This window comes from Hemicordylus capensis, chromosome 4 (assembly GCF_027244095.1).
Source record: "Hemicordylus capensis ecotype Gifberg chromosome 4, rHemCap1.1.pri, whole genome shotgun sequence".
Classification (NCBI taxonomy): domain Eukaryota; kingdom Metazoa; phylum Chordata; class Lepidosauria; order Squamata; family Cordylidae; genus Hemicordylus; species Hemicordylus capensis.
In genome coordinates, this window is record NC_069660.1 from 161875050 (window position 1) to 161890841 (window position 15792).

Consider the following 15792-nt stretch of genomic DNA (forward strand, 5'->3'; position numbering starts at 1 on the left):
CAGGTCCTGGGTGCCACTCTGGTTGGTTCCAAGACCAACTGTTCTAGGGCACAGTCATTCAGCGTGTCTAGAAATCTGACCTCTTTGTCATTACCTGACTGTGATTTACCCAGTCTATGTTTGCGTAATTTAAGTCACCCATAATTACAGCCCTGCCTCTCCTTGACGCCTCCCTGATTTCCCGCTGCAACTCCCAGTCACTGTCAGCGTTTTGATCTGGAAGGCAATAGCAGGTCCCCAGTAGCACATTCCCTTTCACATTCCCTTTCACAATCTAAATTCACAATCTAAAAAGAAACATATGGTAGATACCAGCAACAGCCACTGGAAGGATGCTGTGCTGGTGTTGGATAGGCCAGTTGTTCTCCCCCTGCTAAATATAAGATAACCACCACTTTTAAAAGTTGTCTCTTTGCTCAGTTAGCAGGCATAACCGACTGGGAGACCAATCCATAAGCATGGTCGGCATTGGGGAGGTGAGGTCTTTCTGCCTGTTAGCAGGGCTTCCTGATGCACTCTCCGGACACTATACACAGGTACATCATCCCTTTGAAAAATAACATCTGAAGAGGGATTCTGTGCACAGTGTACACAGTACAGATCTGTACTCAGGTACAGTTATTCATGTGTTATGTTGAATGCAAGTAAAGTACACTGCCTATCTGTATCCTACAATTCAGGGGACTTCTATCCAGGTTAACGCAGGAATAGTCATCCCTACAAAAACATGTACATTTGTACAGATATCCTGTATTGTGAATCAGAACTTCTCTAGTCTTCTTATCTCTGCCACAAGCTTACTAGGTGGCCTTAGCCAAGTTCCTTCTCATCCTTAGCTCCCCAGCTGATGCCATATTGGGATAATAATAAGACTTATCTTACAGGGTTGCTATAAGGAGTGCAACAAGATGATTGTGAAGTGCTTTACAAATGCTAAGTATTATGAAATTATGACTGCCTTCTGGTGGGCAAAGCAAGCTAGTGAACATTTGTGTTGAAGGCTGTTGAAGTCATATTTTATTTGTTTGTTGAATTTCAATACTGCCTAATATAGAAGTCTCTAGGCGGTGTACAGATTAAAACAAAATATAAAATATAAGACATTTAAAATCAGGGTGGATTTGATTTAAATCACGATTTAAATCACAATTTAAATCACTAGCAGGGTGGATAAAAATCAATGATTTTTTAAAAAAAATTGGATTTTTTTATTTAAATCGGATTTTTTTGATTTAAATCAGATTTTTTTTTTATTTAAATCAATTTTTTTATTTTTTATTTAAAAATCATTGATTTTTATCCACCCTGCTAGTGATTTAAATCATGATTTAAATCGTGATTTAAATCAGTTTGATTTAAATCAAATCCACCCTGTTTAAAATTCATAAAACAGATAAAAATCGCAATAGATAAAACACATTCAAATTTAAAAATTAGATTTCAGTTAAAAGCCTTGGAAAATAGGTTCTTCAGGGTCCTCCTAAAAACAAACGGAGAAGGAGATGCTCTTATTTCAGCAGGGAGTGCATTTCAAAGCCCTGGGGCAGTCACAGAGAAGGCCCGGTCCAGAGTTGCCACTAAACGAGTTGGCGGCAACCATAACCAGACCTCTCCAGATTATCTTAATAGGTGACAGGGTTCACGACAGAGAAGGCACTCTCTTAAGTACCCTGGACTTAAGCCATTAAGGGCTTTATAGGTAATAACCAGCACTTTGTATTTCATTCAGAGACATATCTGCCAACAATATTTCCTAACAAGGTTGGCTCCAGGCAAGTTGCCCCCCAGCTGCCCCTTTAGTTCTGTTTCATAAATCAAACATATGGGACACACAACTCACCAACCCCAAAATGTACTTTGCCCCATCTGTGCCCCCACTGCTCTCCTAGGTCTGTCACTTGTCATTTTTATGATTCTTGTCGCTTGTAAAGGTCATGTCATCTGATATTACACAGTGTACCTGTGGGAGAGATGGGATTTGAATTCCAGATCCAGGTCAAATTCTTTTGACAATGGTTCTCACTTGTTCCCCAGCGAAAGACAGCCAGGGAACACCTGGTTTCCCACTCCCCACTCCTACCTGACTGGAAAGAGAAGGAAACTTGAGTAATAGTAAAGTTGCAGAGCTCTCCAACCCCCACTTGAATTGCACTCCCATAAACAATTTTATCTGCTAGAATTAATACTAGGAATGGGCCAACCAGTATAGGGTCCACATGGTTCCGCAGGGGAGATAATACTTAGCATATATATAACACTTTAGAATGTGTCCAAACCACATTAAGGTCATTCATGCCTTACTGGGGCGGGGAGGGGGAAGGCAGGGTCAAACCTACCTTCCCCCCCCCCCCGATGATCATCAGCCTTCTGTGTGGCATGCAGATTGTGTACCCACATGATCTGTGCTGCTCTGAGCAGAGCAAAGCTCTGGAGGCCAGGAAAATTAAGCCCGGAAAATTAAGCCAGGAACACGCTGCATTGAGTGATGTCCCCTCAAGCGGGACTCTCTAGGCACCTGGCTCTGTATCTGTTCAAGCTGCCTACTATAGCTTGAGCACACACATGACCCTGGACCTGGATAAAAGCCCAGGGGAAATTCCTGGGCTACCCGCAGCTAGGAAAGCAGCAGCATTATCTAAACCTCTAAAAACATTAAAGGAGAAGAAGGAGGGCTCTTCAGGTCTCCACCTGAACATAAATAACCAACCTTCAATTGCAGCAGAAGCCAAAACCCGAAGATTAAGAAAAGGTGATCAGAGTCCTAAACCATTTGGTCAATTTGTTCTGTTTAATCTCCCTGGTTTGTTTTAATTTCCTTATCTTCAGCAGGAGGTCAAACAAATACAACTATAGTGGTCAGTGCCATCTTGGATCCGGGAAATTCCTGGGCTACCCAGGGAAGCAGTGCCAGGATTGGCCTCAATCCCAGCACTTCACACGAGCATCCCAACCCAGGTTGCGCTGACCACGCCTGGGTAGGGCGGCTTGTATGAACAGCCGTGTTGTTTTGTTATAAGAATGACAACAAAAATTATGTGAAGTGCTTTGGACACATTCTAAAGTGCCCTATACTTGCTAAAATAAGATGCCCTATAAATTACTGCTGTTGTTCTAACAGCCCCGTGAGGTATTGTCACCTTCTTTGCAGACAGTGGAGACTGACTGAGGCTGAGAAAAAGAGTGGCTTGCCTAAGGCTAGCTAGCGCGATCATGGAAAAGACAAGTTGTAGATCAGGGAACTTAACAGCTGGTAGCTGGGTGTTGGATGCAGTTTATTGATTTATACTTTCGTTTGTATGCTCCTCTTTGAGTTAAAAAAATCCACAAAACAGCTCACAATACGCTAAAAGCAATACAATAACACAACCCATAATATTACAACAATACAAAAATGTCACTAAGATAAAAACACAAAATAGGAGGGAACATTTAGGAAAATTTAACTGGTAAAATCCTAAGATCAAGTAGCAGGAGCACTGGGAGGGACAACACATCTGGATAACACGCCCACCCCCAGCACCTTCTTCTCAGTTTTGAAATGGAAAACTACTAGTGCCTCTGGTATAAGACTAATTTTGATTTGCAAGTGACTGGCCAAGGAGCTCCAAAAGGCCCTGCACAGCTACCTGAGCGTTATTTTTTCATGCTTAGCTGCCAAGAGAGCTTCTCAAAGAGCTGCTTGTTCCACAGTGTTTACTGTCTGACCGCTGGCCCCAGCCCATAAAACTCTGTCCACAACCTGCCTGTAAGCTGCTTCTTAGCAAACTCAGCCACGCAGGCCAAAGTGTGGTGAGGAAGATGCTGCCTTCTGAATCCCTTACACAGATAAAGTACATACTTATCATTAACAGTGGGATAGCTCCCCAAACTGTCCCAATGTAACTTATTGGAGTGGAATGTCCATGGACTCAGAGGGCACTTAACAAACAGGTGGCAGAACTAATGGAACTCAGTGAGGAGTGTGAGGGGAGGAAGGCTTGAACAAAATGCATAGGAAATTTCTCAGCTTGAACGACACTCCCTTGAGACAGTCACAACTCTTTCTGCTTTTGAGGGGGAATGTGCCTAAAACTTTCACCATGCTCAGGCTCAGGTTAACACATGCACACCAGGGATGTGCAACATTTTTGTTGTGGATCCATGCTGGTCAATAGCCTAAAAGGAAAAATTAACTTTTATACAGCTTCCCTTTAGAAGCAATATTTACCACAAATAATCTTTTCTCTCTCGCTTATAAGCCCCAAACTATTTATTACAGGATTTTCTTTACTAAATAGCAGCTGCAGGAGCCTTCCAATCTGCACTGGGACCACAGCATGGGGACAAGTGCCCCTATGTTTCAATTCAGATGCCTCCCCAGTTGCTATTTGCCCTGGGAGAGAAGCTCTTATTGGTACCCATAGCTAAACAGAACATCAAGGATCCAAGACAGTGTTCCTTTCCAACATTAAATGCTAGGGAAGGCAAAGTATGGGAAAAGGCTGTTTCTAGGAAGCCTACAAGCAGGGCATGGAGGCAAAATCGAACCAGCCACTGGAAACAGAAGTTAGACTAGATGAACCTTTGGCCTGATCCAGCAGGGCTCCTTATACGTTCTCAACAAAGGAAATGACTACTTACACACTTATTAAGCAAACATTCTTATTAATTATTATAATAATGATTATATGACATGATATAATATAATATTACAATATTATATGAGAGCAGGCCTCTTCCTGGAGGACTCTGAGCAAATAGTCTGAACAAGATACTTCCATGGGATCTGTTGGGTGTGGTAAACTCAATGTAATGTTTGGTAACCTTAACATGTATATATAACATGTATCTTTGTGAACATCTATAATTATATGTCGCAACCACAAATTTGTTACATCAGAATCAACAACTAGAAAGGCAGTGTGTAGGCGGAGCAGGGGTGGGGGAGATCTCAACGACTGGGACTGGGGCCTAGTCTGATAAACCATCTAAGTACATTTCCCCTGCACATTTAAACTAAACTAGTTTTAAATATATTTCAAGAAGTTCACTGCCTCTTGAAATGTGCTGTTTCAATATTCTAGCAAACTGCCTTCTAGCAAACTAGTCAACTGAATGTTGATGCCTCAGTTCTGTCTCTCAACCCCTTCACCTGCTCATTTGCTACTACTGCCTCATCTTCTGACAGGAAAACCAAGTGCACTGCTTTCAGATGTCTGAGACAGAAGCGGCACAATCTCCCTCTCCCTCTGCCCCATCTCAGACACCTGGAAACAGGGTACTTTGTTACCCAGACAGTGAAGGGAGGCAGCAGTAATAATGACCTGGCATCAGGCAAGTAGGAGCAGGGAGCAAGACTGACACAAAGTGTTGGATTCCCTTGTATGCTCGAGAGGTTAATATGAGAACCGAGTTCACAGAGCAGTGAGTTCTCTTTATACATTTTTGTGTTTTCAACCTCAGAGGGCCACAATTACCAGGATTCTTTGGCTGGGAGCCTTGGTTGAGCAGGCTTGAAGCTGGTTTAAATTTGTAAGATGGAAATGCTTAGGGTTTAGATCTGTAGTGTGAATATGCTTAGAGATGCCAGGCCTCAGGATCTGACCTGAAGTTTCAGAGTTTTAGTTTTCTTCTCAGGGTCTCCAGGCAAAGGAGAAAGGCAAATACAATCCTGGGGTGGGAATCAAGGAGGGAGGCTATTTTCTGTTTAGATTGAGAAGTTTTGCTATACACTCCACTGCCCACCTATTCCATGGCCATTGAGCTCCATGATAGTTCTTGACCCCCAAAGTATGATCCTCATCCCTCTGGACTCCATCCCCTGATCTTCAAAGCATCATTCCAGGCTATGCTAAGGCAAGGCAGAGCAGGATCTAGTCAGTGATTAAATGGGAAGTTGCTTAGGCACCCTATCTATGCTGCCTTGAACTTCAAAGAAGGCAAAATATCAATGTGATAAAATGCATACATCTGTTTAATTGCAGTGGCTTTATCCATGGTTCTATAGTTTTGGGGTGCAAAAATCCCTGCCTCACAGAACAACAGATTCCAGGTTCCTTGGGCAAACTTCATGAAGCCTCTTTTTACAAAATACTATGAACTAACTGGGCCAGGTGCAGAACATCTGTGCCTCTAGTTTGCTGTAGCCTCCGTTTGCTTTCCCCACCAGCCGGCCACTGGCCACCCACCTATCCCCGTTACTGTTTTCTCCTCCACCCGCACCCCCCTCACTGGTTCCCCCCTGCCACCATTTTATTCCTGGCAGCCACTGCTGCTTTCTTTCCCGCTGGCTGGCCACCCTCCTGTCCCTGTCTTCTTCTGCCCTCTGGCCACCCACCTGGCTCCATCGCCGTCCCAACTGCCTTGGTTGCTGTTTTCTCCCCCCACCTGCCCACTGGCTGCCCACCCCTATTGCTGGTTTCTCCCCCTGCCCGCCTCCATCACCGGTTTCTCCCCTGCCTGCCCTCCCACCCCATCACCAGTTTCTCCCCCACCTGCCTGCCTACCCACTCCTGTCACCGGTTTCTCAACCCCAGCCAGCCCATTCATCCCTGTCGCTATCCAGCTGGCGAACTCTCGTGAGAGCTGCCATGCATGGGATTCGTGATGGGTATGTTTAAGAGAATTAGATAGATAGATACTGTAGATAGATAGATAGATAGATAGATAGATAGATAGATAGATAGATAATGTGATTTATTGCATTATATAAGCATAAGCATCTGCTGAAGGCAAAACATTTCTGAAAAAAATATCCAGCAACCACTGAGAGAGAGAAACTTTCTTTAGAAATTGAAAACTTCATCCCCACTCCCCTCAGGCCACTTCTTTTGATTTCTAATGAAAACTGAAGCAATCGGGAACTCAGTGGGTTTATCAGGGTTTTCTCTCTACAAACCAATGGTATGAGGCACAATCCAAATGTGATTTGCTTCTTAATGATGAGGGGCCCTCCTCAAGGGAATAATGGAACTGAAATAAATCAGGGTTGCATTGCCATGTGTTGCTAGAGCTGCAGTGTTTGGAGTGGGCTGGCCAGGAAGTTTCAAATGAGAACCATAATTCTCACATAGTTTTACTTAAAAGAAGCATTACTGAGGAGAAAAGACAACATAAGAACTAGGGATGTGCCAAAACATGACTCAGCTGTCCAAATCACGGGCACCTCTCTTTAAAATCAAGGACTTATATAGCCCCCTTAAAGCGGATAAGCTGGGGTGGGGGAAGCACCGGGATGGCGGCGAGTGGAGGAGGAGCTCTCCTCTGCTTTAAAGGGGCTGTGTAAGCCCTTGAATTTAAAGGGAGGTGCCTGTGATTCAGATAGCCGAACCGCATTTTGGGACATCCCTAATAAGAATATAGGAACAGCTCTGCTGGATCAGGTCCCAGGTCCATCTAATCCAGCATCCTGTTTCCCACAGTAACCCACCAGATGCCTCTGGGAAGCCCACAGGCAGGAGATGAAGGCATGCTGTCTCTCCTGCTGTTAATAATATTAAATAGCTTAACCTGCGCAGGGCATCTGCGCACTAGTACTTGATTGCTCCCTCACCCCTGCCACAGCCCCCCTCACCTCAGAGATCTCTCCACCCTCATCTGAGCTGCACTCCTGATCCTCCTCCTCCTCCATCCTGTTGCTTCCATCCCCCTCACCCCTCTTGGTTGCGGCTGAAGCATTGCTGGCACCTATTGGCCAAGCTGCAGCCTCCTATCCCCAGGGTCCTCCCCACCCTCACCTGAGCCTCGCTCTTGCTCCTCCCAACAGGAGCAGCAGCAGCAGTGGTTGACCGGGCCCTTCCTCACTGCCGCCACCGCCATGGCCGCTCGTTCCCCTCAGGCCACTGACAAGCCCAGGTCTGTCCCTTGCCTGTCTGCCAATGGCCTCGGTAGTCCCAAACAGCAGCAGTGGTTGACTGGGCCCTTCCTTTCTGTCAATAGGCACCACCATGGCTGCCCATTCTCCTCAGACCACTGTCAGGTGCCCATCCCTCACCTTTCCTTCTTTATCTTTTCCCCTACCTTCTTTTTCTCCCTTTCTCTCTCCTCCGCTTGGCCTCACCTCCTCCATCTTCCTTCTCCTCCTGTTTTTCCTTTCTTTCTCTCCCTCTCCCTCCCTTCCTGAGTTAACAGATCTTGTTCATCTTGTTTCCTCATCTAATGCCACAACGGCAGCATCCTTCTCCTGAAAGAACTCTTTTCTCCCTCACAACCTCTCTTTTCGCAGACCCCTGCATTCCAACTGACCTTAACCCTCACAAGCTCCTCCTCCCTATCTGCATATGGAATCCCCACTGCCCAATCACCACAATGCCACAGGCTTCCCCCCCCATCTGCATATAGAATCCTCACTGTCCAATCACCATGATGCTTCTGCTCTCATAGGTTTCTCCTCCCTATCTGCATATGGAATCTCCACTGCCCACTCACCACGGTGCTTCTGCTTGCAAACTCTCACAAGAGCTGCCACACATGGGATTAATCACGGGTACACCTTAGAGAATTATATATATAGATAATAACAATAATAAACTTTATTTGCTGGCCACCCCATAACAGATTGCTCTCTGGCTGGCTCACAACACAACATTAAAACATCCAATAAAAAACACATAAAACACATCATATCACAACACACCCCAAACAATAACAATAGAAATCAATTTTAAAACTTGTTTTTTTAAAATCAGTTTGTAAAAGCCTGAGTGGTCTTCACCTGGCATCTAAAAGAACAAAGTGATGGTGCCAGGCAAATCTCATTGGGGAGGCTGTTCCATAAAGAGGGTGTGACCACCTTTATGGACCACCAGGCTGTTCCCTGGAGGGAGTGCAACCACCAAAAAGGCCCTCTCCCTAGTAGCCACCCACCTCACCTCTTTTGGCTGGAGCACTTGGAGCAGAGCCTCCGAAGAAGATCTTAATATCTGAGTTGGAACATTTGGGGAAAGATAACCCAGTCCCAAACCATTTGGGGCTTTAAAGGTTAAAACCAGCACTTCAAATTGGGCCCAGAAATGGACTGGGAGCCAGTGCAGCTGATGAAGCACTGGCATAACATTATCAAAGCACCCAATACCAGTTAATAATCTTGTAACCATATTTTGTACCAACTGCCGTTTCCAGACAGTTTTCAATGGCAGTGCTACATACAACATATTACAGTAATCTAACCAAGAGGTTACCAGAGCATGAGCTGTGGCCACGCTCTCTCCATCCAGGTAGGGTTGCAGTTGGCATATCAGCTGAAGCTGATAAAAGGCACTCCAAGCCACTGGAAGTGGCTGCTGTGGCTGTTGCTCATACAAATGGTATCCAGAGGCATCCTGCCTCTAAGCCTGGAGATAGTCTATAACCAAATCACCATTGATAGTAGCCATTGATAGACCTGTTCTCCATGAATTTGTCTAAGCCCCTTTTAAAGCCATCCAAGCGGGTGGCCATCACCACATCGCGTGGAAAAGAATTCCACATTTTAATTATGTACTGTGTGGAAAAGTACTTCCTTTCATTGGTCTTAAATTTCCTGGCAGTCAGTTTCCTGGGATGACAGTGACCCCTGGTTCTAGTGTTGTGAGAGAGGGAGAAAAATTTATCTCTATTCACTCTCTCCATGCATGCATAATTTTATAAGCCTCTATTATGTCTCTCCTCAGTCACCTTTTTTTCTAATCTAAACCCCACCAGACATTGTAGCCTTGCCTCATAAGGAAGGTCGTAACAAGCCCTGATCATTTTGGTTGCTCCCTTCGGCACCTTTCTCAGTTCTATAATATTCTTTTTGAAATATAGTGACCAGAACTGTAAGATGGAGAATGAGGGTCCTTTACAGAAAAATTCTACGCAGGTTTAAAATTTGATCCCTGCTAACTGGGCAAAGAGGCATCTTTCAAAGTGGCAATTCTCTTTATATTAAGCAGGGGTAAGCAAGGGGACAGCAACTGGCTGTATTCAACCTCAGCACAGCATCCCTCCAGTGGCTGCTGCTGGAGCTTTTCCAAACAGTGATTTACTCCAGGTTCCTTATCCTACTCATAGGGTTGGGGCATGTTCATACCAACAAGGTATTAACTTCAATATACCAATAAGGTATTAACTTCAATATTGCAACAGTAAGGTGTCATTCATATCATATGTGCCACCTTGTTTATTATTATTTTTTTTAATTTCCTCATCATCTTGCACAAGACTGCCATCTGCCATCCTTTAAAATCAATAAATTGACCTATTCACTTCACATTCAATACACAGAGTCCTGCCATCGTGTGCTACAACTGTGCCCTTTCAGAGCTGGATGGACAGTCGTTCCCTTCTTGTTAATCTTTTTGAATTTTCCATTGACCTCTATGTTAAAGAACCCTGTAGCTGGTGGCTGTCTTGTCACTATTGCCGCTGTTGCTGCTACTCCTCCCATCTGCCATCCCACCACAGCTTGCTGAGCTCTGCCTCCATTGATGCTGTTCCTCCTGCCCACTAGCGCTTGTGCAGCTTTGCTGCCATTGCTGCTGTTCCTGTCACTCCTCCCGCATAACGACTTGCTGCTGTTAGTGGAGTCTTGCTGCCATAGCTGCCACTCATCCCGCCTTGTCACCGCTTGCCAAGCCTTGCTGCCATGGCCACCAGTCCTCCCACCTGCCACCCCAAATAATGATGGTATGGTAATGGCGGCAACCAAAGAGAAGAGGACACGAGAGTCCCTGGAATTTGTGTGGACAGCCGAAGAGCTTCACCTCAGGCTCAGGTGTGTGGTATGCGCCTCTAGGTGTTCCACCTTCCTGCACGTCATCAGGATGAAATGCAAATTAGTCTTTCAAATCTTGCAGTGAGCCATCTCTGCCGGGTACCCTCCTCCTGCAATCTCCCTCCTACCACAATGAAATCAGCACAAAAGGGATAATTAAAAACCCACTGGTTTTTCACAGATTGACCTGTTAATCGTAACAAGCAAATGTGGGAGGGGCTGTCCATCACGTGGCCAGACAGCAGTGTTATCCGTGGCAGAAAGCAATGACACTGGAATAAATTGATGTCTGGAAGCAGAGCAGAAAGCATACTTATACTTGGTTGTAAACTGCCCAGAGATGTAAGTTTTGGGTGGTATAAAAATATGTTAAATAAATAAAATAAAGACAGAAAGGACTACACAACTAATTCTACTACATGCCAAGAGGCTTTCATCGCACATTTATCAGCAGCTTACCACACTAAATGGGAAACCACTTTTGAAACTAAAAGGCCAAACAAGACATTCATGGGAATAGGTTGTTAAGAGGCATTCTTCCAATTGGCAATTCTTGTTTCTCCCCACACACCCCACTCTCTGTTTTAAACAACAACAACAACAACACCTTTGGTACACAAAGATGTTTGTGCAAACAGTTAGGTAGGGGGAATAGTGTTAGAAACCAGCGGGAGTGGATATAGCATAAGAGGGAAATGTTAACCTCCCCCTCCCCATGGTCCTCATCAGGATTTGACCACTGTTGTTTTTTTTTTTAATTTAATAAAAGAGTCACTTCTGATTGGAAGCATGTCTTCTAACAATGTGTTCCCACAAATGTCTAGTTAGGTCCTAAGCTAAGGTGACCTTCAAAGGGAGTTTGTGATGTGTTGGGTATCCAGATGCACTTGACAGCCCTCTAGGACAAGTGCCTCTGGTGGGAAATTCTGCCAGCAGCTTCCATCAGGCTCATCCTTGTGCTGCGGAATGAAGGAAAGAAGGAAAATTTAAAGTGTTTCCTGATGTTTCTTATTGTATAGAAACCTCTGTGCATTAGACAAGACTGCCTCTCTTCCCAACTCTCTGTGCTTGTCAGAGGGCTTGGGAGAGAGATGGGGTCTTCTGACACTTGTGCAGCAGTTTGGAGAAGATAAGAAATAGCAGGAGAGACTCTGTTCTCTCTTTCATCTCTCCCACACCCCAGCTCAAATAAGATAAGACTTGCCTCTCCCCCAAACCCTCTCCATGTGTTAGAGGTCACTGGGGGACAAATAGAGGCTGCCTAGTAAGCTAAGTCAACATGTGGACTTCAGATGGGAATGCTGTTTTATATATACATATACATATACATATACATATACATATACATATACATATACATATACATATACATATATCTCCCCCCACTAGGCATTGCTTAGCCTAAGCTAAAGGAGCTATCATACCTTATCAGAACTTCCAGAAACAAAGAGTCAGCTTGGGAAACTGAAGACATATCTGTGAGACAGGACCTGCAGTTTAGAATCTGGGGTTTAGGTTCACAACCACAACCACCCTCACCTTTGCCTGAAGTGTCCATGTCACCACACCTGATGAGTAGACTGCCACCAAGATTTGTCCATTCTGTGGACCCGATACCAACAGGAGGACTTTTCTCCCTTACCTGAATTGACTTGAGCTTTCACAGCACTTGGGATATCCAACAACATCAGCAAAGTTATCAGTGTTGGAGGAAGAGTGAGCATCTTCAAACTTTCTCAAGCTGCTGAACCTATGGCAGCCAAATAGGAAATGAAAACAGACACAGAAGACATAAGTAAGACTTCTACTGTAAACAGGGAGGGCTCAGCTTAAAAAAAAAATTTTTTTTGCTGCCCTAAGAATTGAAATTGAAGCTACCTGTATCTTATTATATGTTGAGCAGCATAAGAATGCACATAAAATGATAAAGATGTTGTTTTTACCTGTTTCCACCTTCAGTATCTGTCTCTTCCACTTTAAAATCTAGGAAACCAATAAAGATCAGAAGGCTCTGAGTCAGATCATGTCCCCTGGAATGCAGGGGATCTCAGCCAAAAAACTGCTAAACTGTGCCCGTGTGCCTTTTTCAAAACGCAGGCACCAACATTCTCTCTCTTCAAGAATTTGTTTAAGACGTTTGCATATTGCTTTTCCTAAGCTCAAAGTGGTTTACGTAGATCAGTGATTTAAAATAACAAAACCTAACATATGCCTTTGTTATTCATCGTTCATAACAACTCAGTTTCAGCAAAACTGCTTAAGTATTCCACAAGCCCCAAAGAAAAGTAATGTTCCATGTTTATATCATACTCATCTTAACAGTGAACAATCATGTGAAACTGGTAGTTTTGCAATTCCTGTGGAACGCCTCCAGAGAGAAGCCATTTCCAGTCTCATTCAGGAGATCTTTCCAGAGCTGGTCTTGTGGTTGCAAGCATGACTTGGCCCCTTCCAGGGGCATAGCTATAATTGGGCGAACAGGTTCAAAGAACCCGAGCCGTGCCCAATCAGGAGCCGCCATTTGTGGCCCTGACACGCCCCCCGCGTCTGACGTCAGAAGCGGGGGCGGTAGTTTAGCTCCCGAGTGGGGGCCGCGTGGCCACTTCGGGAGCTAAACAAAGGCTCTTCCCTGCAAAGGCAGGGAAGAGTTGCTCCTGGCTGGTGCTGTGAATGCAGCGCCAGCCTAACTAGCTCCTGAAGGGGCCGCGCGGGGAAGAGCCTGCAGGGAAGAGCTGCTCCTGGGCTGCGCTGCGAATGCAGCACCAGCCTTTGTCTAACTGCCGAAGGGGCCGTGCGGCCCCTTCAGCAGTTAAGCTGCTTCTCCCGAACGGAGCCTCAAGGCTCCGTTCGGGAGCCAGACCACGCCCCCCAGGGCCCAAGCCAGGGCCCAAGCTGTTTAGGGCTTTATAGGGCTTTATAGGTTATAACTAACACCTTGTATTTTGCCCGGAAACATATCGGCAGCCAGTGTAACTCAGGAGTAATATACAGGAGTAATATGGTCTCTCCTAGATGACCCAGAGACCAGCCTGGCTGCCGCATACTGAACCAACTGGAGTTTCTGGACTACAGTACATACAAGGGCAGCCCCACATAGAGCGCATTACAGTAATCCAGTCTGGAGGTTACCAGCAGATGTACCACTGTTTTGAGGTTGTTCACCTCGAGAAACGGACGCAGCTGGCGTATCAGCCAAAGCTGATACTGCCTCAACCTGGGACACCAGGGAGAGACTTGGATCCAGAAGCACTCCCAGACTGCATACTTGTTCCTTCTGGGGAAGTGTGACCCCATCCAGAACAGGCAGATCAAAATCATCTCCCGGGTTTCGACCCCACACAATGAGTACCTCCGTCTTATCTGGATTCAGTCTCAGTTTGTTATCCCTCATCCAGCCCATTACTGACTCCAGACAGGCATTTAGGGAGGTTATGCCCTCTCCCAATGATGCTGACATGGAGAAATAGATTTGGGTGTCATCAGCATACGGATAATACCCTGCACCATATCTCCTGATGATCTCTCCCAGCAGTTTCATGTAGATGTTAAACAACATCTGAGATAATACAGAGCCCTGAGGGACACCATACAAAAGTTCAGATTTTGAAGAACAACAGTCTCCAAGGGACATCATCTGGAACCTGTCCAAGAAGTAGGAGCAGAACCACTGCAGAGCAATGCCTCTCACTCCCAACCCCCTCAGACGTTCCAGAAGAATACTATAGTCAATAATATCGAAAGCTGCCGAGAGGTCCAAAAGGACCTACAGAGTCACACTTCCTCTGTCAATTCCCAGTTGGAGATCATCCATCAGGCCGACCAAGGCAATCTCCACCCCATAGCCAGCCTGGAAGCCAGTTTGAAATGGGTCTAGATAATTAGTTTCCTGCAAGACTGTTGGGAGCTGGGAGGTCATGACCCTCTCAATTACCTTGCCCAGCCATGGAAGGTTGGAGACAGGCCTGTAGTTACTCAGCTCTGAGGGATCCAAGGTAGACTTCTTCAGAAGCCGTCTACTAATTGCCTCCTTAAGACTAGGAGGCATCCTACCTTCCCTCAGAGATCCATTTATAATCTCTACCAGGCCTTCTACCCGTACAACAACCGCCCTGCCAGATAGTATAAGCCATGTCGGGCAAGGGTCAAGATAACAGGTGGTAGGCTGCAGCATTCCAATCAGCTTGTCCAGATCCTCAGGAGTCACAATCTGGAACTGATCCAACCTAACCACACAAGAAGAGTCGCTGGACATCTCCACATCAGACACTGAAGTAACTGTGGAGATGGAATCTAAGTCAGCCCAAATATGAGATATTTTCCCCACAAAGAATTCGTTAAACACATCACAGCGGGTAATCGATGGCTCCAGATTCTGATTCAAGGGAGGAGGGGCACATACTAGCCCTCTCACAACCCTGGACAACGTGAACTTGCGGATGCAATATGGGCAGAAAAGAATCACTTTGCCGCACGTATCGCCTGAGCATAGAACTTCAAATGAGCTCTATGTTGCAATCTGTCAGATTCAAGCCAAGTCTTTCTCTGCTTGCGCTTCAATTGTCTACCTCGCCGCTTCAGCCCCTGTAGTTCTTCCATATACCAAGCAGCCAGTTTGGAAGCGGATCAGAGAGGACGCTTAGGAGCAATCATGTCTACTGCCCCGGTGAGTTTGCTGTTCCAATTCTCCACCAGGGCATCAACAGGATCACCAGCACAGCCAACACTAAATCCTTCCAAGGCTTCTTGAAATCCTATTGGATCCAATAACCTTCTCGGATGGACCATCCTAATAGGTCCCTCGCCCCTGCAAAGGTGGGGTGTGACTGTGAGTCCAACCTTAACCAGATGGTAATCCATCCATGACAATGGGGAAATCACAGGAGTCCCCACCCACGGAACACCACCCTGATCAGAGTGAAAGACCAAATCAAGCTTGTGACCAGCAATGTGTGTCGGCCCCGAAACCACTTGGGATAGGCCCATAGTTGTCATTGCCGCTATGAACTCCTGAGCTGCCCCGGACAAATTGGTCCCAAAATGAACATTGAAGTCCCCGAGCACCACAAGCCTGGGGGACT

The 15792-nt window shown here is 45.6% G+C and overlaps 1 protein-coding gene across 2 annotated transcripts in view; it reads right to left on the minus strand.

Annotated features, from left to right (window-relative positions):
- Nucleotides 1–15792, minus strand: part of DDR2 (discoidin domain receptor tyrosine kinase 2) — a 116568-nt gene that overhangs the window by 84239 nt on the left and 16537 nt on the right. For both annotated transcript variants that reach the window (XM_053251152.1, XM_053251150.1), the window contains exon 2: nt 12357–12464. In XM_053251152.1, the coding sequence (XP_053107127.1) occupies nt 12357–12438 (82 nt within the window). In that variant the 5' untranslated portion in view covers nt 12439–12464. The remainder of the gene's footprint in view (nt 1–12356; nt 12465–15792) is intronic.